The sequence below is a fragment of the Symphalangus syndactylus genome, chromosome 19 (genome assembly GCF_028878055.3).
Source record: "Symphalangus syndactylus isolate Jambi chromosome 19, NHGRI_mSymSyn1-v2.1_pri, whole genome shotgun sequence".
In the NCBI taxonomy this organism is placed as follows: Eukaryota; Metazoa; Chordata; class Mammalia; order Primates; family Hylobatidae; genus Symphalangus; species Symphalangus syndactylus.
This window is the reverse complement of record NC_072434.2, coordinates 61,607,650-61,630,305: the sequence shown is the minus strand read 5'-3', so window position 1 is coordinate 61,630,305 and position 22,656 is coordinate 61,607,650. Positions and strand designations below refer to the sequence as shown.

General features: G+C 37.2%; 1 protein-coding gene across 14 annotated transcripts in view; it reads left to right on the top strand.

Annotated features, from left to right (window-relative positions):
- The window catches only part of ESRRG (estrogen related receptor gamma), a 594,635-nt gene that overhangs the window by 556,736 nt on the left and 15,243 nt on the right, over window positions 1-22,656 (top strand). For all 14 annotated transcript variants that reach the window (XM_063613923.1, XM_063613921.1, XM_063613920.1 and 11 more), the window contains one exon: window positions 19,838-20,107. In XM_063613923.1, the coding sequence (XP_063469993.1) occupies window positions 19,838-20,107 (270 nt within the window). The remainder of the gene's footprint in view (window positions 1-19,837; window positions 20,108-22,656) is intronic.

Genomic DNA, 22,656 nt, shown 5'->3' with positions numbered 1-22,656 from the left:
CAAAGATTTGAAGTTAGACTTTATTTGTGCAACTAGAATGGTCTTCCTCATCTTCTAGACTGTGTTTGAAATATTAGAATTATGAGTTGAGAAACGAGCATGTATCTCAAAATCTGTTTTAAATGTGTATCATGACAACAAATGTTTAAGTCCTATGCTTGCTAGAGTAATTGTTAATTGACATGACATGCCTAATATAATGGTGGAATTTGTTTATCTAGGTGGCATCATCTCCCTTGCCTGTTCGATGAATATTTTGCATATGATAACTTCTAAAATAACTTCCTGAGCTTATTTTCTATGGTCTTATGGACTTTATTTAATAAACCTCTTGCAATCTCTTCATACTGGTGCATTTAACTTTTCAGAGTTACCTTGAAACAATTGCTGTTAATTGGGTGCATGCTTGCTCTAGATGTAAACCTAAGAATGTGTAGCCGTAACTTGGTGTTAAGCTGAGGGATAGGAAGATGGGTAGAGTTCATTTAAGAGGTTTTAGCTTGTTCTTTTTAAACTAGGGGATGCATTTGATGCGTTTTCTCTCTCAAACTCTTCAAGCTTCTCAGGCTTATCCTGCGTTTCCCTGGAGGAATTACTCAGCTGCCCGAGTCACCGCTAGCTGTGCGGTAGCAGTGGAAAGGTTTCACCATGTTCTGATTTCCATTTCCTTTAGAGCCGAAAGACAGACAGTAGTGGGGTAGGGAGATAGGTGCCAGGAAGAGCTCTAGCTGCCATGCTCTTAAGTGCTTCTCACAGACTCACGCTTTTGTCCTCATTCAAGATGTGACCATTCCCACCAGTTGTTGATTTTTCAATTCTGCAAACATGAATTAAGACAATTTAGGTCCTTGAGACCTTGCAAGTTCTGGGCATACACATAAACAAAATTTTTAATTTTTTAAAAACAAACTATTTGCCAAGCACGAGAATTACAAAGAGGAATACATTTTGATATCATAGAAGAGATAATGACTTCAGTAGTGTCGACACAATGCAGTAATAGAAATAGGGCAAAGTAGTAGAAGAGAAAGCAGGAGAGAAGGAAGCGCCTCTCTGTTTGAGATTATTAAAGAAATACTTACAGAAAAATATTTCAGATATGTTTGGATTGTTTAAGAGGTATTTGCCTGCAGAAAGGAAGGGAAAAGGCATTTCACACAAAGGTGAAGAAATATCCAATGCACAGAAATACAAAACAGCATGGCTTGTTTGGGAAAGGAAAAATGAGAGTTGGAACACAGGAAGACACACAGTGCTGCATGGTGGTTAATTCTAAGTTCTCAAATGGCATCAGTACAAATCATACCTCTAATAATTTTAGTCAGGTGACTTGGAGTGGGTTTGTACCTCTGTTTCCTCAAATGTAAAGTGGCAAAGAGAATAATGTGTTCTCCATAAGGTTTTAGTGAGAATGCTTTTGACTGCCTTACTCCTATCCCATACCTAGTCAGCTTTCAAAATACAAATCAGATCCTGTCTCCTTTTTGTTCAAAGCCCCCGGTGACTTCCTATCTCACTTAAAGTAAAGGCTGCAAAAGTTTGCACGAAGTTGCAAAGCCTTTGTGACATGCCTGCCCCATTCCCCAGTCAACACCATCTCCTGCTACCCCTCTCCAGCTGCAGTGGCCTCTGTAAAATTCTCTGAACCAAAACAAGAAGGCTCCTTCTTTGGTATATGTGTCTTTGCCATTCCCTCTGCCTGAAAGCTCTAGTGTTCTAGTCCATTTGGGCTGTTACGACAAAAATACCATACAGTGGGTGGCTTATAATGAACAGAAATGCATTTCTTATGGTTCTAGAGGCTGGGAAGTCCAAGATCAAGGTGCTGGCACATTCGGTTTCTGGTGAGGGCCCCCTTTCTGTTTCATAGATGGCTCTCTTCTCACCGTGCCCTCTTATGGAGAAGGGGCAAAGGGAGCTCTCTGGTCTCTTTCATAAGGGCACTAATTTCATTAATGAGGGCTCCGTTCACCTTCATGACCTAATCACCTCCTAGACACCCTCCTTCCTAATATTGTGCCTTTGGCAGATAGGATTTCAGCTAAGAATTTTAAAGGAATATAAACCGTCAGTCTATAGCACCCTGATAGACAAAGGACTTGCTGTCTCACCTCCTTCAGGTTTCTGCTCAAAGCTCAGGTACCAGTGAAGCTTTGCTTGACCCCCTCTCCCACTGCTTACAACAGCAGCTCCTCCTTCCCCACGCCCATCCCAGGGCCCATTTTCCCTCATAGTTTTGTATTCATGTTTCTCTATTGCAGTATTATATCACTGCCTGCTATATTTTTATTTATTCTACCCCACTCCTTGAATATAAGGCCCCAAAGAATCCATATTTTTCTTTTGTTGCATTCATAATGCCCAGCTCATGATAAATGAAAGCACTAGCATGGTGACTGGAATTTAGTAAGCACTCAGTGAATTTTACAAATTTTTATAGTAATAATAATTGTCATCATCATCATCATCATCATCATTATTCTTACCAAAAAATGAAGAAAGAAAAGTAAATTGGGCCCTGACAATGAAGGATTCTGTGGATCTCACAGACAGAAACCATCACAACAGGGAAGAGGTGACCCCTGATTAATACAGATCTAGAAGAAAGGAGACTTGAGTCAGGGAAATCATAAGTTGGGAGGCCATTGACTTAGTTCAGGTGGAAGACAATGAAGAACTGAACTAGACAGTGGGACTAGAAATTAGTTTTGGAAACGAGATATTTCATAGGAAAAGTTGGACATAGAAGTCAAAACATAACTAACTCCCAAATTTCAACATTGTGTTGTTCAGTATTTAACAATGCTCTAAGTCTGGGAGGAAATTGAGTTCAATTTTAGACATTTTGATGTGAGTTGCCAATGAGACATTTTGATGGGAATGGCCTGTAGAGAATCAGAAATATGAAGTCTAGCTCTTTGGGGAGAAGGGGGTACTGGTCATATAGTTTTGTTACATTCATAGAAATGTATGGATGGGCAGGTAGAGGAAGAAGAGAAGAAGCGAACACAGAATTATTTAAAGTATTACATTAAAAGGATTGGCATAAAAGAAGAAAGACCAGGAGAAAGATGTCTTATCAGTACAAAAGGAGGAAAGAGCTTCAGGAAGTAAGAGAGGGGTCAGTCTGGACAAAATAGTCCAGAGAGATCAAATCGGATCTGAACAGCCATGGGATTGGGCAATTAGGTCATTGGTGATTACAGTATGATAGAGCTGAGATGCAATCCAGACTTTAGTGGAATGAAGATGAATTTAGTGGAAAATGCATGTACACCATTTTGTCAGGAATTTTCGTGGTGAAGGGATGCAGTGAACAGAGAGGGAAAAAACAGACAGATGGGCAGACAGACAGAGACAGAGAGCTAGCTATTGAGGAAGAGCTAGTATGGAAGTAAGATTTTATCAGAATAGAGGGATGAAGGAATGGAACTTGAGGAGAAGGAGAGATTAATAAGTATAAGAAATGAAGAGGGGCCGAGTAGAAAATTGGTAGATCAAAATCTTCAAGGTGGCCAGAGCAGATGGATTGAGAACATAGGAAAGGCCTTCCTTAGGAAGAAAGAGCAGTCTCTTTAACTTAGAGACAAGTCAGAAGGTATTAAGAATTAGTCCTGCTACAGATAAGAAGGGAAATAGGTCAAGAGTATTTATATCTGATGTCCTTCATTTATCTAAAATATGGGAGGTGAGATCACGTTTGTAGGATAAAATACAGTCAGCCTTGATTCGGACAGGAAGACTGTCCATTCATGCAGGAAAGGCTTGTTTTGGATCCACGTTTTCCCTGCCCGTATTGAGGAACATCAAAGATGTTCAGTGGAAGGTTAAGTCCGGAGCACACCATAGACCAGAGAGAGCATCAACCAGTCTAGCAACCTTATTTGGCAGACAAGGAAAATGATCAATTCAGTGACTGGCTGAAAGTTACACAGCTAGTTAGTATCTAGTTAGTAGCTGAGATTGCACTGAAGTCAGCTTCTCTCACTCTTAATCTGTACTTTCAGTGAACATTCTCAAGCTGTGCTTTCTGAAGACTTGATGTCACTTAAACCAATATTAAATCCTTTTGCCTATGAACACCCTTGCCTCTTACATACACACATACACCCTATCTGTCAGTCATCAACCCTCAGTCTCCATGCATCCTGCTGCTTTTCTTGCCTTCTCTGCATGGTCCATCATTTCAGCTTGCAGGCTGACTTGGATTGACCCACTGATGGGCTTTTCCTTTGGGATAAGCCACATTGAAGACAAGCTATCTGGTCACATTCATGAAATGAACGACCATGAGGCTGATGCCATCAAAAGGACCGAGGGCATCAGCTCTATGATGTTGCCACAACCCAAAGGCAGAGTTGAACTAGATGTTCCCTGGAGTGTACTCCTACGGTTGTCAAATGAACCTCGTAGATGACCTTTTTTTACATTTATGTGTAAAACAACTTATGGAAATGCTTAATTCACCAAAAGAGATATGTCAGAAATACAGTAAACAGAATAGTTGCATCAGTTCTTTGGCTACATGAACTCCTACATTCCAAAATGAGTCAATACGTGTGAACTACAAACGTTTTAGTTATGTATAAATACAATGTTATTTTCTCTGCCTACATTTCAGCATGGATTTTTGTTGTTCTTGAATTATTGTTTTAAAGATGTTAATATCCATGAAAGAGATACTCATGAGCTATAATCGAATTTGTCTCAGATTACTTATTTTGGATTGCTGTGTTAGTGCTATGTGCCGGGAATATAATCCCATATATCTAGCTTTCTCTTTCACTACTGAAATAGATGTTAAGATATCTGAGTATTCTCTGCCCTTTAAACAATGCACTAAATACAATGCTCATGGACACCCTTTCCTTCTCTCATTTGATTGCAAGATACGGAGAATAAATGAGATGTTCACTGGGGTTCTGCTGTCTTTTATAAAATCCACCCCATTCTGGAGTGAATGAGCGAGAAGCGCAGGAGGCGGCCTTTGTGGGAGCAACTACCTTTCCCAAGTGTCTCATCCTCTCTCCTCTGTCATCCCCAGGCAATGCGCCTGCATTTGTGTGTGTAGATTTATAGTTTATCTTTATCTATGGCTTCATCTGTAGGTAGCTATTATAGCTGCCTCGCCTGGATATTGTTTGGGCCTGATAGATCTGTCTGTAGTTCATCAAAGAGGAGCCGAGAGCCTAAAAGCCATTGGGTCCAGCTGAGGATGAAATACGAGCCATCAGCCTTGATAATGGCTGTAAAATTTCATAATTACACGGCCTTTATTACATTGCATAATGATCCTGAAGCAGTATGGAACAATTAATTAAGATTTTCAACCGTGGCTCTTTCAGAAATTAAAAGGTGCTAGTAGCTGAGAAATGGGGATCTGTCTTGTCCTAAAAGCATTAGGGATGCTTAGGAAATACTTTCCAATTGCACTTTTATTTTTTGTTAAGAGGAACATCCGCTAGTTAGGGAACACGCGTTAGTATACCATGCCTATTATCAAGTTTTTATTTCAACTTCAAAACTGATACTTTAAAAAGAATGGGAGTAAAAGAGACTGCTAAGGATCTCTAGAACTCCCCAACTTCCCTTTTCTTTTCTTTGAAAAATTCTATTCAGCCTCCTGCTGTAGCCATTTATCACATTTATGGTTGTTCATCTCTACACATTAAATAAATGCAGGCTCTGAGATAGGGGGTCAGTTAACTGCCTACTATAGTATACTGACCAAGGAGTTTTTCTTATACACTCTCTCATATCTTGAGGCATTAAAATTCTTTCAAGATCTCTACAGTTTTGACAGGCATCCCCAAAGGAAGACTTTACCGTTTTCATTTATTATCCTGCGAATGCAGCATGTCACATCTAATATATACCTTTGATTTTTTTCATAATCTCATCTTCACACCCCATAAAGAGTAATTAAATTTGGTGAGGGCCTGTAAGCGCCACTAGGAGTTTGCTACATGTAAATAATAACAGAAACTAAAGTATTTAGTATTTATACACATGGATGTGCATTTACATATACAAATTATAGCCCATCCTCGACTTTATTTTCTATCAAGAAAATTATAATTGAGTTAGTCAGGTACAATAAAATGCTAAAGAAAAGATAGTGAAAACAAGTCTAATATTTTTATTATAATTATTCTAAGCTATATCCCAAGCTTTCATCCATGTACTCAGTAAGAAATAGATATGCTTCCAGGAAACATCATCAATGGTATTGTCAATTTAAATGAGAGAATATGAAAAAAGAAAACCCCCAACCTCGTTGTGATTTACACATAACTTCTGGATATTTGTTCCCGTCAAGTATTATTGTTTTTAAATTGACAATCATCATATAATGTCTTATGGATCTAAATATTTCATGGGAGACTAAAACTTCCCTTGGGCCTCCCCAATAATAAACTTTCAGCAGAAAATTTAGAAAGGATTATGTGCTTCAAGGAGGAGCTGGTGCTCAGAGTAAATTCTCTTGTTGAGGCATTTAGTCCCTTAATAGGAATTTTCTGATCTGCTGTCATTCTTGTTCACACACCGAGTGTCACTGCCTCTAAAACACTTGTCATTCTTTAATGGAAACAAAATAGTCATTGCAGCCAGAGCCGCAGTGTCATTCCGCTACCCCTTGCTGCGTCGGCAGTAGTGAAAATGACAGAGCAGCTCTCAGTAGGGGTAATTAAAATGTAAATATTGATATTTTATTATTTGAAATTACTTTCCAGTGCGGCATTTAATATCTCTCCATCTGTGCGGCTCTGTTGAGCGGTCACTTTAGTGCAGCTCTGGGATACCAAGCAGCGGCTTGATCCCCGTTATGTCAAAATGCTTGTTGCTGCTTAATTTTGATATCTAATTAAGTGGAAAAGTACAGTCCACACTGTAATCCATGGCATCTTAACCAGCTGCTTGGGTATATTTAGAATTAATCTCCACTATGGAATCATCCTAATGTATGCAATTAAGAGTCTGCCGATGGCTAATTAGGTGTATTAGAATCAGGCAGCTTTTTTTTTTTTTTTTTTCGTCCATATTTTTCCCCCTTTCATTTTGGACTGTTGCAGACAGAAGAGTCTCTGCCTCCAGAGGTAATGTTCATGCTACTCAAATCTAGTTAGGAAACAGGGCAACTTCCAAATATGGTAACCCTTGTATTTTCCTTCACGTTATTTCCTTGAATCAATCTGATATAAAAACTTCTAGGATTTCCTGGGTTTTTTTTTGCAGGGCTTCAGTGACATGAAATGGTCACAGCCTGGGAGAAAGGTGGGATACAAAGGCAAATGCACTGTCCAGCAGATCAAAGCAGGAAAGCTGAGAGGGACTGCTGTGGGTGCTCTTGTTCATTTGGGGAGGAGAAGAATTATGGCATGAGAGCTTTTAACTGCAGCTACATTTGCCTCCTCCATTCTACTTTTGAATGGAGGATCTTCACAGAACGAATTATTATAAGAGGCACAGGTTTGGTTTGTGTATCATATATCCATAGTAAATATATACCACTGGCAGCCTTTTACCACTGATAACGATTCTGCATTCATGTGGTTGAGGAATTCCGAGAGCCGTGTTGTTTGATGTTTTTGTTTTGGTTTCATTTTAACTTGGCTAGTCATCCAAACTGGGGACAGTGTAGAGAGGAAGAAGGAAGGGCTGAGAGGAATCGAAGGGGTTGCCTCTATTGTCAATGAGAAGATAACTGGTCGCCTCCCCAGTGGAACGTGTGCCAAGCCATAATGACTTAGCTCTGCTTGAGCCAGCAAACACCAGCCGTGAACTTGGGAGTAAATATTCGCAAACAGATCTTCATTAGCCACAGAGAAAAATAATGTGGGAGGCTGACTTTAAACTGAACTCTCAGAGCTAGAAATTCAGAGAAGCTGTTTTTCCATGCTGTCCAGAACACGAATTATGCCTAGGTCTTTAAGCATCATAGTAAGGATTTCTAATATTATTTGAATGTGGAGTTTCAGGGTCAGCGTGCTATAATTTCATATCTGTGACATGCATCTCATGGATAACATATTTCTTCTACGTTCTTTCATGAATACATATGGCACTTTGTTTTTAATGGCCTATGCTGTAAATCCTTTAACTTCCATTTATGCAGAAGACCTCCTGATTTTTTTTTTTCTGCCTCTCCTCCCCCTAGGGCATATGTTAGAGACACTGAGTTATAGTTTCTATTTTAGGAAAATTGAGAAAAGCACACCTGAAGGATTTTCATTTTTTTTCTGCTTTACTTGTAACTAGTAATAGTAAGACAAGGAGAGATAACAGTGTTAAAACTCCACAAACACTAAGTCTTAAAAATTAGTGCTTTTATTGGAATTTGTATTTCTATATCAAGGGACCAATTAGGTAACTCTGAAAGGATTTGAAGTTATGTTTTTAAAGGTAGTACAGAAATTATAAGTGATTTTTCTTTTAGAGATCCAAGATAGAATTGATTCTTGGTCATTTCAGTGAAAGTATATAAGATAATCACAACTCCCTTTGTACGTGGCAGCTTAAATACAATTTTCAAATTTTTAGATTAACCCATATGAAATGACCCAGGTTCTCACAACGCCTGTCATTCTGTGCTTAATGTGTGTGTAGGTAAGGCCTTCACAAATGGGAAAACTGTTACACAAAGATCTTTTTGACAAGATACCCTGAGCCTTAAAGCCAGCAACTCTACCTTCATTAATGCAAGCAGTATTAGGAGAAACTTTGAACTTTCACCTTACTTGAATAGGCAGTGTTTAATCCAAAATCAGATTGGGGTCCAGTGAGCACTTCTCTTTTCCTTCTAGTTTTGTTAGTTTTGTCTTTTGTACTACATCAGTGAAGATAGATAGATAGATAGATGATAGATAGATAGATAGATGATAGATAGATAGATAGACCGAGCTTAATATATCTATCTATATTTTAATCTAATTCACTACAGCTTATTTCAATTTATTCAGTGTGTGGAATGTGCTTTTTAAAAGGTTCTTAAATATTAGACTCTAATAACATAAATGAAGCAACCATAGCAGTTACTATTCGTTTTCCTTTTTTTTTTTTGATGGAGTCTCGCTCTGTCACCCAGGCTGGAGTGCAGTGGTGCAATCTCAGCTCACTGTAACCTTCGCCTCCTGTGTTCAAGCGATTCCCCTGCCTCAGCCTCCTGAGTAGCTGGGAATACATAGCCATGCCACCATGCCCAGCTAATTTTTGTATATTTAGTAGAGACGGGGTTTCACCATGTTGGCCAGGCTGGTCTCGAGCTCCTGACCTCAAGTGATCCACTCGCCTCGGCCTCCCAAAGTGCTGGGATTATAGGCATGAGGCACCACACCTGGCCAGCTAAGTCACTAATTATAAATTTCCTTTAATTGTGGAATATTCCCAAGAAAAGCAGTTCAGTTCACCTTTAAAAATATTATTATTAAATTTCATGTGTGGGAAAAAGAAAATTCATAAAAAATTATTTTATACTTTAAATATATTTTTGAGTTAGAAATAGTGAAAATCAAATCTTAAAAAGTAGAAAGGCAGAAGTGCCAATAATTTGTTGTTGTTTGAAAAAAGTTAACCAAAAATTATAGCTGGGATTGCCTCTTCAACAGCTTTAAAGAGTTTTCGAGGCAAGCCTATCTCTTTTTGAAGCCTGACAAATGACATTGTCTACTGATAACATATTGGTTGGTTTATTAAAATTTTGCATGACTTAAAAAGCATATTTTGATTCTAAAATTTATATTCTCAAAATTCATCTGCTTGTGATTCTCCTCCTATCTCTATTTTCAATGAAAAATTATAATCTTTAACAGAACAATTTTCTCATGAATCCAAACTCTCAGCTAGCCGTAAATAGAAAAACAAAGTTCATACCAAAATAATGTGATCCTGGTTCTGACCTATTAAAAAATATTTTTGGTTCCTGCTTCATTTCCTCAAAGTCCTACCTGATTTCTTTTAGATTTAAATAGATTCTGCTTGACTTGCCCAGATTATTTGCATAGAGCTATCTATAGTTATGCTGGTTCCCACAGCGGGTAGAAATGGTTCCTGTTCGAAATTATCATGTAAGAATGGATACACAAACTAGTCTGATAAACCTGAAACATATCTAAGTGGCATTTAAATTACATTAACACCCGTGTGTACAGACACAGTGAAAGGACGTAACAGACAAGAACCCTCTTTGCTGTTTGTAACTGTCTAATCTGCTGCTTTATCATAGGAAGGGCCCTTACTCCCTCGGTGCTGCGGTGACTGTAGTGTTGCAAGTACTTCTGACAAGTGAGTGTTTACCTAGTGAGGAACCATTGTTCTAAACTGGGCTGAGAAGGAAACGCCTTATGTATGCATTTTTATTACCTTGTCTCCTCCTTGCTGTTCTTGATTCAGTGCGAAGCAGCCCGTAATGATAAAATGCCAGGGTTTCTCATCTTCTTGCAAATGTTTTAGTGTGGAAAATGTTCTCATGAGAAGCTCCTTCTTAGACTTGACAAAAATTAGGTTGGAATTGCCTGAAAATTTATGTTGAAAAAGTAGACATACAATATTTTATTCCTGCAAGTAGTAAGAAGCAATGAGCATTGTTTTCATCCATGACTTCACTAGGTTAGTATTTCAGAGGTTTAAAATCCAAGCTACAGACTATAAATGTATACATATTGTCAAAATAATTATGTAACTAGGATAGGTAGATAAATTAATGACAGTACTTATAAATAACAAAAAAGTAATTGTGAAATTATCATGAAGTCTGTTGTGAATGGTTACTTATAAGAGAAGCAGCTAGTCCATATGACCGAAACATCAACGTTAGTTCTAAACTGAAGAGAACTGGCTGAGGTGAATAAATTTAGGCAGGACTTTATCAGAGTCTAAGTGGCTCCAAATAAAAATCCTATATACTTTATAGGCACTTATAAGCAAAGAGCTTTGTACAAAATCAGTGCCTTAATAAACATTCATTGAATTAATGAAAAGGCATTAGGCACCCCTTTTTGTTATATGTTGATATATTTTCTGTGGGGGAGGGATCTGGTTTCTGGAATGGTCTTTTCATTCCTAATGTCCCATCTTTTTGAAAGGCAGTCAATGAGCTGTTGAGGAATTCTCTATTCATTCATTTAGCACATATTTACTGAGCACCAGCTATGTGACAGGCACTGTTTGAGGAGCTGGAGATATAGCAGGAAACAAATCAGAGATCTCCACCCTGAAGAGCTTATCTAGAACATGGCAAACCACTGTCCAGAGGATACAGATGTATCTATCAAGCAGCAGATCTTCACATCTACTCCCTTACTTCAGGGGTCACATACACTCAGCTCTGTGTCTCCTGCTTATGTCTTCATGTTCATCTTCACATTTATATTTTACTAGTGCCCTTAGATGCTACCCAGTGACAATGATCATGGCAATGAGAATGGAAAGAAGTGTGTGTATTTGAGAATGATTTCACAAGTATAAAAGAGAAAACTTGGTGATAGATCAGTGAAGGGCCAAGAGCGAGGCGGCCAAGAGTGAGGTGGCAGGTGGATGGCGGTGCTTAGGGAAATAGTGGAGCTGTGGGTTTTGACATTAGGATTAGGAAAATGAGCTCACTTAACATGTAAGGAAATCCATGGAGGAATTACTAGAGGAAGATTTTTTTAGGAAATATGGCAGGAAAAGGGAAAAGGAACAAACAGTGAAAGAAGTTCTATATTCTACCAGAGAGTTTCAGTTTTATCTTGTAGGAGATATGGAAATTAAGAAAGCATTTTGATGAGTGGATGGCATAGGTTTCATATTTTAAAGATTGCTTGACTAGCCATGGGTAGGATGGGAGAAAGGAATACCAGATATAAAAGGATTTTGGTAAGGATGCTGTTAAAATTTACCCCAAAAAGATGATGAAGGCCTAACCAAAACTGGGGTCGGGGGAAGGAGAGAAAGTGATGGATATGGGTACATTTAGGAGGATGTGTACAACCAAGCACTAAACTCTCCTTTTCTGCATAGACATGTACTTGGATCCATCCTTGCAATACTTTTCTTTTTTGGTTGTTATGGTCTTATCCACTTTTACTGTGCTATAAAATCTTAGATGACAAAGATTATGTCTTATTCATTTTGCATATTCCAATGGTGTTGAGCATAGTGCTTCACTTGTAATAGATACTCTAAATGTTAGTTGATTTGAATTTTGTCACGGTAGAACCATTGGAAGCCTAATAATTTTAAGGCTGAAATAAACCTTCAGGAATACTTTTTCTACCTTCTAGTTTTACAGATGAGAAAGCAGGAACCAGCAAAGTTGAGTCATTCCTCAGAGTTTCGCAGTTCCTTGGTGGCAGAGATGGCACCCAATTCTAGGTCTATTTACTCCCAGTCCATGGATTTTGTCTGAAGTGCTCACCGTTACCCAGACAGCCTTGTGCTTCATGAAATTAGCTCTGTTTATTATTCTGAATTAGAAACTGTTGGAACTGGAAGATTCCTCAGAAGTGTGTAGTCCACAGTTTGCAACTGACAGATAAGAAGGTCACCTGTGGGTCTGTATTAGTTTGCTAAGGCTGCTAAAACAAAGTACCAAAGATTGGGTGACATAAACCACATAAACCACAGAAATATATTGGCTCACAGCTCTGGAGGTTGGAAGCCCAAGAGCAGGTGGCAGGAGATTTGGGTTCCTTCTGCGGGCTCTGCAGGCAAATCTGGTCATGCTTCTCTCCTGTCTTTCCTGGCTTCTGGTGGCCTCAAGCATCCCTTGGCTTGTAGATAGTATTCTCCCTGTGTCCTGACATCATCTTCCCTCTGTACATGTCCATCTCTGTGTCCAAATATCCCCTTTTTATGAAGATGCAGTCATATTACATTAGGGCCCACTTTAATGACCCCATCTTAATGTGATCATCTACAAAGACCCGATTTCCAAATAAGGTCATGTTCCCAGGTCCTGGAGGTTAGGACTCTAAGATCTTTTGGGTGGGATGGCACAAGTCAGCTCATCACAGGGGCTAAGTTAATACCATTGGTTGTAGTCAGATCTCTAGACCTCAAAGTTATAGTTCCCCTCGCTATCCTCTCCCCTCAGGTGTCACTTCATGACTATAAACCTTTATCTTACGGGTATTTATTTCTAAATGTTTTCCTCATACTCTAAAGGCTTGTGGAGATATCTGTCAGCTTTCTCCAAAGTTCAAGATAGAGCCTGTATGTGTTTATTTTGGAGGCTTGAATTTTAAATTATTAGACCAAATTTGATGGGGACCCCTTGGGAATTTCCTGAAGTGGATAGTGTTTAGATATCTGGTTCCAAAGTGGGACTGGTTTTCTGTGGACCACTGGTCAGTTCCCTGAAGCACTCTATGATATTTCTTGACCTGGTTCTACCAGTGCACTGGGAAAGCAAGTCAAATTCAAGCACGGATCCTTTTTCTTTCAAATCAGAAGTGTGGCTTCCAAATGGTGTTTTTCCCTATTCAGTATCATCTATTCCCAAAGTGAGACTCAAAAATGCCATTTTTAAATATATTTTTTAGAGTCCTATGTTATATGGCATTGCTTTCCTTTTTTCTTGATGGCCAAACAAATTTCACTCAGTCTGCTTTCCAGGCAGAACTTATTTTCAACTAGTAAAAAATAAAGGTTGTAGGAAAAGAAAGCCATTAGATTTCTCTCTTTAAGGCAGCTCAACCTATACTTGCCTCCATGCCCCCCAACAATTTTTCTTTCTTCTTGGCTTAGATGAAAGGACAAAAGAAGTAAAGTTGAGGTCAAGTAAGAGGGAGTTTGGGAAAATCTAAGGGAATTATTTCAGATCCTCTCCAGTTATTCAGAAGTTCTAGGTAAGTAGGGGTAAGTAAGGACTTCCAAAGAGGAGCTGCACACTCCGTGTAGATGGTCTTTACATTCTTATAGGCATTCATTGGCCCTGTGTCTAGTATTTTTCAAAGTAGGTTGGCAGTTGTTAAAAAAAACTCCCACTCACAGGAAAAAAACAAAACAAAACAAAACAAAGCCTCTTGTCATCATGTGGAGTCTTTCCTGTATTGTCACTTGAAATATTTTTTCTTTGCTGCCATTATTTTTTTTAATTTTATTATTATTATACTTTAAGTTTTAGGCTGCTATTATATTTTAAATTTTTCTAGCAAGCTGATTGGAAAACCAGGAATAATTGCTAAAGAAAGCATTTCACCACGTCTATGGGGGCATGTTTTCAATTTCTGTTCCTGTAATCGGGCTAATTGTAAACTCATTTGGTTGTTTATATAATCAGCATGAGTGGTCAGTGGTCAATTGCACCTGTAAATTCAGTTAACAGTGATAATTCTGTTTTGGACTGGTAGATATTACCTTTGCGTTTCTGTTCTCCTCCCTTTTAGTTCCTCACAACTGCTTAGATCATTTGCTCAGTTTTATAGAAGGTGGTCACTTCTGCCCTTAAAATTGTATTAAATTTTGTATTAAATTTATTTTATACCTGTATTGTATAAAATTGTATTAAAACCTGAGTCCTGCCTTTTAGATTTTAGAAATATGTACTTGTCTTGTTTGACCACTATTTTAAAATAATAGTTCCATAAAATCAATGTGAAACCTACTTAAAGTATAAAAACAGAGATAAAGAAACAGATTCCTTATGGAATCAACAAATGTTGAAACAAATTATTAAATTAGCTAGCAAGGGAGCTATTTTCCATTTTTGTCAATTATTCTTACATTTCACCCAACTGTGATTGAATCTAAATTATTGAAATCTGGATTATGGTTAGCCGAAAGGAGTAAAGATTCAAAGAATAGTGTTATAGGTATTGTATCTAAGGCTTAAGTACAAACATAATATAATCATTATCATCTCTTTTAAAGAAAAATTTTAAATAAAATGCTTCTGATAGCACCATGTAGATGTTCCAGCATTCACTTCTGCAGTTAACCATCTGTAGCTGTTTAACACTAGCTCCTACTGAGTTCCAGTTCATGAAAAAAAACGTGTGTGTGTATATATATATATATATATATATATATATATATATATAACTTACATATATATATAAAACTTACATATATATATATATATATATGTGTATATATATATTTAAAGTTTCCTACAGGCCCCTGAGCTATGTGTTTTGTGAATCATAGGACAAAGTGATATGTCTGCCCCATATGTGAAAAGAACATCTGGCTTAAAAATACAAAATAAGTTTATCTCTGACAAGGGTTATGCATCTGTGTGTCTATTGGTAGCTAAGACCAAATGTTAGTGCCACTGTTATTCTTTTCTTCTCTGGGTCCTGTAAACATTAGGTTTATTTGTACGGGAAAGAAAAGAATCTAGCTTACGTTGCATTGCTTAATCAGCTTCTCAAAATGAACTTCATTTGTGATCTCAGTGAGTCATTATGGCATAATTACAGTTCTAGCATGATATGCTAGTTGTTGAAAAATGTTGATTTTTTTTTTTTGTGGAACAGAAAAACTACAGTTCAAAAACTGTGATCAGGCAAATCAATGCCATGATTAACTGATATTAACAGATACCCTGAAGATTTAAAATGCTTGCTCTCTATTTCAAGAAAGCAGCCGAGAAGAAAATGCCTAGCAGGGGTTAAACCCAAATGCCTGTGCTGCAGCCTATTTCTGTCAACACTCTGTTCAGGAAATAAACATTTATGCTTTCTGAAATGAAAGTGTATTTTTGAAGACTAGCCGTCAGATATTTTTTGCCCTTCACACTTTCAAATGCTTAGCCTTTTTTGTAAGTTGACTGCAAAGTGCATCAGTTTGCCAGGCTAAAAAAAAAAAAAACAAAAAAAAAAAACAGTGCTTGACGAGTGCCCATGGCACCACTGTCAACCTCCGAAGTTTCCAGTAGAAGAAGGCAAGATGGTTGGCACAAAACATGCTTTCTTCAAGCCTGTTACCTCAGGGGTACCTGCCTCTTGAGAAGCTTTTCAATCCTTCCAAATGATGTTATTCCCAACTGTCATCTGGTTTATTTGGAGCACACCGTATTGCAGATAAACATGCTATTTAACTGCGGGTCAAGGTAGAGAGTCATTCTGCAAGCAAAATGCCCGAGATACATTAAATGGCACTGACTCTGGGACGGAGATGAAGAGAGATCCGAGTTGTCAGCGATATGCATGGAGTGGGCTGTAGCTGGGGAAGAAAAAATGTGCCATGGTATCAGTGTATTTTAAAAAGCTGTAATACGGCTGAACATTTAAAACTATAACCTGTCACACACCAGAGATTAAGGTCCCAGGATGTACAAAACATGAAGTTCAAATGACACAACTGCAAAGCATATTTTATTTCACTTGGGAAAGAGGTTTCTCTCCAAAGATAGCTAAATATTACAGATGATGAAGACCTCTAACTTGTAGCCCAAGAGCTATAAACGACCATTAAATACCTGGTAAAAACACAAACAAGTAATTATTATTTGGATACAAGCATGTGTAAGCCAATAGAGCAATTATGTTTTAAGAGAATTCCTTAGACTCAGCTTATTAAAACATGCATTTTCATTTATGCCTTGGTTATTTAGAATTTTACACATTGCTCAGGTCTATTGATAAAAATGTTATTTTATCCATGCGTTTTTATGTATGTGCAACATAGCTAGAACTCCTAAAGAAAGGGTAAAATAATTTTATGGAATTAAGATAAAATTTCTATTATGTATTTGGCCTCCTTAGTGACCAGATGAACATGACTATCTCATAACAAGGCTGTCTAACTGCTGCTCAGGCATTTGGGCAGGAGAGCTCTTTGTACTAGCTTCCAGATTGCAGTGGTGTGGTAGGAAAGGGGTAAAATGAGAGCCAACAATTTCTAGACCAAGAAAAGATAGAAGTTCAGACTTTTATTTTATTTTATTTTGTAAGGCATAGATTGTCCTTTTTCCTTTGGATTTGCAAAAAGTATACTTCCTTTAATCAGCTGAAATATACTTGAGGATATCAGTCAAGCAAACGTGTCAAACCTTTTGTGCTATATCCATCTCCCCATGCTCCCTGACCAAAAAAAAAAAAGAGCTGTTTCTTCCCCTTTTTTCCTTCTCTTCATTTCGTAGAGAAGCAAAATGAAAAAGTTAGGTTTGCAGGAAGGATAAACACACACACATGCACACACATACACACACAAAACCATCAATATAGAAGAAACAAATTGCAGGATCAACTTTAAAAATGAAATTTTATTGTTTTTTGCTTAATTAAACCCCAAAGAAATGTGTGAAATGTTGTTATGGCTGTAACATTGTTAATTTGTAAATCACAGGGACAAAGGGGGACCGGTGCAACTTTAAAGTTTCCGTGCACGTAAATGTCGATAGCGTGCCTTCTCCATCATCAGCACTAAATTCACATTGATGCCTCTTTTCTTCTCCGTATTGATCCTTCCATGAGAACGTAGATTTGTATCTGTTAATTAATGCGTCCTGAAACAGCGTTTGTATTAATCAGGCAGATAAGAAAAATTGGATGCCTGCACCCCCCTGACAACCGTAAAAGTGCTGGCCCTGATAAAATCATGGATGGACCTCAATAAAAAAGTTCCTCCTTCCACTCAATAAACTAATCATCCTGCTTTTAATTATTCGGCAGAAAGATGTGTGGAGATTGGAGAATGTGTAAATCTATTTACTAACAGCAGCGTCTGGGAGGGAGAATAGGCCTGTCACAGGAAGGTGCTGCGGGCTACACGCTCTGTCCATCTGCTGCTGCAGAAAAACTGCGGCTTGGGAGCGTGAAAAGGAACAAGAAAACTAAGGCAAATTGAAAAGACCCATTCATTTTTGCTCATAACTTTCCAGATGATTTTTTTTAGCATTTTAATTTACACAAGAAATTCTTACTTAGTATGTTTTCTTGAGATTGATATTTGGATTTGCATTGCACCTTTTTTCCTTGGAGGGGGATAGAAAAAAGAGCAATGTGGTTTTCTGTTTGTTTGTTGTGAATATAACATTGCTAAAATTAAAAGCATCTGAAGCCTAACCTATTTAGGTTAAATAATTAGTTTTCTGTGTTGAATCGCTGTTTAAAATGTTATTAGCTATTATATCTCTAAGAGGATATTTATTAATTTAACCCCAAATGCAATGACAAAAACAGAATAAGAAACAAGACTTACACAGCCAGTCCAAAAGAAATCCTGTCAAATAACGTGTAAGCGCCGTGATAAACAATGAAAGAAATGCATTTTTACACATATCTTAAAGATTCCCTTAAGAAAAGCTTGACTCATCCCTTCTGATGATTTTATTAAGCACTTACAATTAATGGTACCAAATGGCAAACCACTATTTTTCACCAATAGGTCAGGAAATCCTTTCCTTTTCTTTACTGTGCTGTAGTTTCTAATATCATATGGGATATGCACAATTTGATATGAATGAAAAGGACAGCAACAGTGACCATAAGCAGCAGCCTAAAAAGGTTGGGCATCAGTGGCTACTTATGATTTGGATAATAAGGTCTAGAAAGGGAGTAAAAATAGATTTCATAAGTTGCATTATTAAAAATGGCCCTTCCTTTCTGTAGAATTACTGGTGGCAGGACCTTAAATGATGGTACCACTGTCCTCAGAAGCCATTAGGTGGATGGTTACCCTTAGAAGTTTTAGGCATACACTTGGAAATAAAAGTGAAGTTTTAAGAAACATTTCTTTTTTAGGACTTGAGAAAAGCTTCTGATCATCAGGTATCTTCACTTTAGAATACAGATCTAGTCCCTCTGATATATATATATCTTTACTCCTAAGTAGGCTTAATTGTACTGCTTCCTCTTTCTCTATTGAACAACATTTTCTTTTTAATTTTTTTGCATATGTTTTCTCAAGCTCAGAGGGACTTTAAATATGCATGTATGAATGCATCAGGTTTGCAGAAAAGAATTGATCACATAGGTAATTCAGATAAAAATAACATATATTAATCATACAGCAACACTTACTGAATTGCAGGTTATAGCTTAATGTTTAGGTAGGTGATATTTTATATTTCCCAAATACGAAATTTAAGATACAAGTTAATTTCTCTTGCTCAAGGTGAAAGAGCCAGTAGCTAAGTGGAGCCCATATTTACATTCAGAATCTGACTCCTTTGCACCAAACCCTGTTACCTTTATTTATATTTAACTTTTTAAATAATTGGATCTTAACAACAATAGTGAATGAGGCTTTTCTATTTGGTGAGGAGGCCAGGCTGCCAAGTATTCCACTTTCTTTTATACCAATTATCACTAATTTTAAAAGAAAGTCATGTTAAATATCAGTGGGGGGAAATAGCCAATTAAGAAGGCTCACCTAGTTGTAACTCATCATCCATTGTGCTTGTAACTATTAATATTATACAGAAATGTTTCCAAGTTGTGCTGAGCTCTATGGCCTAAATTGTTTGTTTACCTTTTATTTTTAGCTGCTGCTTCTTCTCTTTCTTCTTTTTTTTTTTACTTTTATGTTGTTTACCAATAGTAGTTTTTAGAGATGAGATAGTTGAAAATCTGACTTCCTATAAGATGTTCCTAAAGACTTCAACCAGAAATCAAGTATATTTAAAGATTACATGGTATTTTCTTCTCGAATGAAAGAAAACGACATCTCTATTATATTCCCCTAAGCTGTGTCTATAAAACTTAGAGCAAATACCCACAAATTGAAGAAGCTGGTTTGTGACTTTCACTTTGCTGTTCGCAAAGTGATCCAGGGAAAATTTTGAGAGCTTCTAATCAAAGCTCAGCATAATTTTGAGCACTGATGCAGAAGCCAGCTACCATATGAAACTAATGTTGCATTATGAAATTATGGCTTTAAAGTAACTTGATCTGCCCATCTTTCCATGCAGGCTTCTCCACGCTGTCCCTGGCGGACCAGATGAGCCTTCTGCAGAGTGCTTGGATGGAAATTTTGATCCTTGGTGTCGTATACCGGTCTCTTTCGTTTGAGGATGAACTTGTCTATGCAGACGATTATATAATGGACGAAGACCAGTCCAAATTAGCAGGCCTTCTTGATCTAAATAATGCTATCCTGCAGCTGGTAAAGAAATACAAGAGCATGAAGCTGGAAAAAGAAGAATTTGTCACCCTCAAAGCTATAGCTCTTGCTAATTCAGGTTGGCATACTGACATAGTCATTGTTACATTTTTTTAATATGTCAGTTTTACCCCTCTCCTTAACTTCTTCAGGGATTTGCTAGACCTGGTTTGTAAATTTTGTATAAGTCAGCAAAATTATAATCAGTATAGCTTTCTAGTGAAAAGTTAGAAATAAGAAAAATATACTTAAAGGGAATTAATTTCATTTGACTTGCTTATTGAATGCTTTGAAACTTTTATCAACTAATGCATGTACTAATTTGGATCATGGCAAAGCAAAATCTCTTGTAGTAATAGCATAAATGGACACTCCCAGGACAAAATTAGTTCCATTGTATTTTATGCATAAGTTAAAACAAGGGAATTGTTGATACACACAAATCATTTTTCCCTCAAAAATGCAAATTGTGCAATTGGGAAAATGTATTTAGTGTTGCTTTGAGTTTTGGTTATCAAAGAACACTGTTTTCTTACATTCTGGAGTTCTTTAGATGTCAAATTCTGCCTATGCAGTAAGGGTTAAGAATTATGGGACTAACTGGGCTTTACATTTGAACTGAAACATGCTAAAATAGAGAGCAACCTCTAATAAGTAAAAATCGTTGGTGCTTTGTTGTTTTTCCCTGTGTGCCTCTCTTAATGCTTTATTATGGTCTTAAGTCTCTTTTAGCATTTGCATAAAGTTCAGGATAGATCCCTCCTTAATGACGTGCCGATCACTAGATACCTGTGTGTCAATAACGTGCTCTGATGCTATGTACCATTGACAGTCACACCGTGCCCCTCCATCTGCTTTTGTTTTGACCCTATCTTTGAACTTTATCTTGGTTGCCGGCCAGTAGTTTTCCCTTTAATTACAAGAAGGAAACTGTCAATAAAATCTGTTAAATGGGATGCAATGAGTGGCTTGAATGGGCGGACGGCTATTTGTTCAAATTCTGCAGCATTCAAGGTATTGACAGTTTGTTTTCTGGGGCCATATGTGACGATCAATCTCAGGCTGGGCTCAGCCGCGCTGAAAAATGAAAAACCAGATTGCTTTTGCTTACTTGTGGATGACGACTTTGTGATTTGGCGCGGTCCTAGTGAGATGAGACCTTCTGCCCAAATTGCCCCCATGAGAGCCAGGGACGCGTGACTGTTTTTAGAAATAATTTTTAATTGATTTTGTAATTAACAGTTCATCTACAATATTGATGCATGAATCCTTGGACTGATAGGAGGGAAATTGTTTTCAACAATGGAGTTGTACTTTCCTATTTGTCTTCATAATGGAGTTTAGCATTTCACAGTTTCAATTGTGAATATAACCCTCTTCCTCACCACACCACACTCTCTTCTTCTACTCTCCTGTGAAATTATAAAATATGATTTCTTATGACAAATGACATTGTTATTATGAACCCTGAAGAATCTCCTGCCCTCCCTCTCCAGAAGATCAAAGTGAGAGATGGGGTAGAAATTTTCTGAGGATTTATTAGTTTGTATGGACTTCACATTATACCATCTCTCATAATGAGATGAAATATTTTATAACAGTGGTTTTGGGAAGAATTTTTATTTGGCAATCATGAAACAATTCTAATTTAAAACACTTACTAGGTTAATTGTTTTTAAAATATACTACAGCCTGTGTTATACCTTTTGTTTCAAATTGCTTTTAAAAATTATTAACTAACCATGAATGCTGAGCAATGCTAAAACTTTGTCAACAAAATTGCTAAAAATATATAATTTTAGATATTGGATGTATACTTTATGACTAAGTATTATAATTTAGAGTACCTGAATTAATTAGTAGCAGCATTTCTGTCTCTGTTGCTTAGAAGTATAAGCATTAATATTTCTGATAGATAAATATCCTAATCCACATATTCTACTTCTGGGAGAGGAAGTGACTACCTCACAGCAGTGACTGATGATTAGAAAGTTTTTAAAGAATTAGTTCATTTATTTGTCATGTCTAAAGTCAGAAATGGTCAATAAGCTCTCCTTTCTTCTCTTATCATGGTAGTTGAGTAACATTGCTTCTTCTAAAAAAAAGTCTCTGTCTCAAAATATTCTTGCAGGTGATTCCATCGTTCACTTAGCCCCTCAATACCAAGAAAAATCAATTGAATCAGACTCCATACTGAAGAATAACTGATTAAGTACTCTAAGGACTATTTTAATCTCTAAATTGTGCCACCTCTACTGTGTTGTGTAATTATGGCCTTTTCTTCACCCACCTAACCTGCAAGCCCCATCATTTTAGTTTGGGGTAAACAACTCAGAAAGTCATTTTCTTTGATATTGTTAATATGATGTTATTTTATTCCATTTTTGACTGTTATTTAGAGCACAGCAATAAAGTTGTAGATCCAAGATTGAATGTAGACTCAAACTTGCTTAGATCCAATGTCGGTTTCTTAAACTGCCCATACACATATCAGTATAAAAATATTTTAATACTTTAGACACCCTAAAGGGCTTCTATTATTTTTTGTCGTTTCTGTGTGTGTGTGTGTGTGTGTGTGTGTGTGTATGTGTGTGTGTTTAGGAATTCCAGATTAACATAAGTAACTTT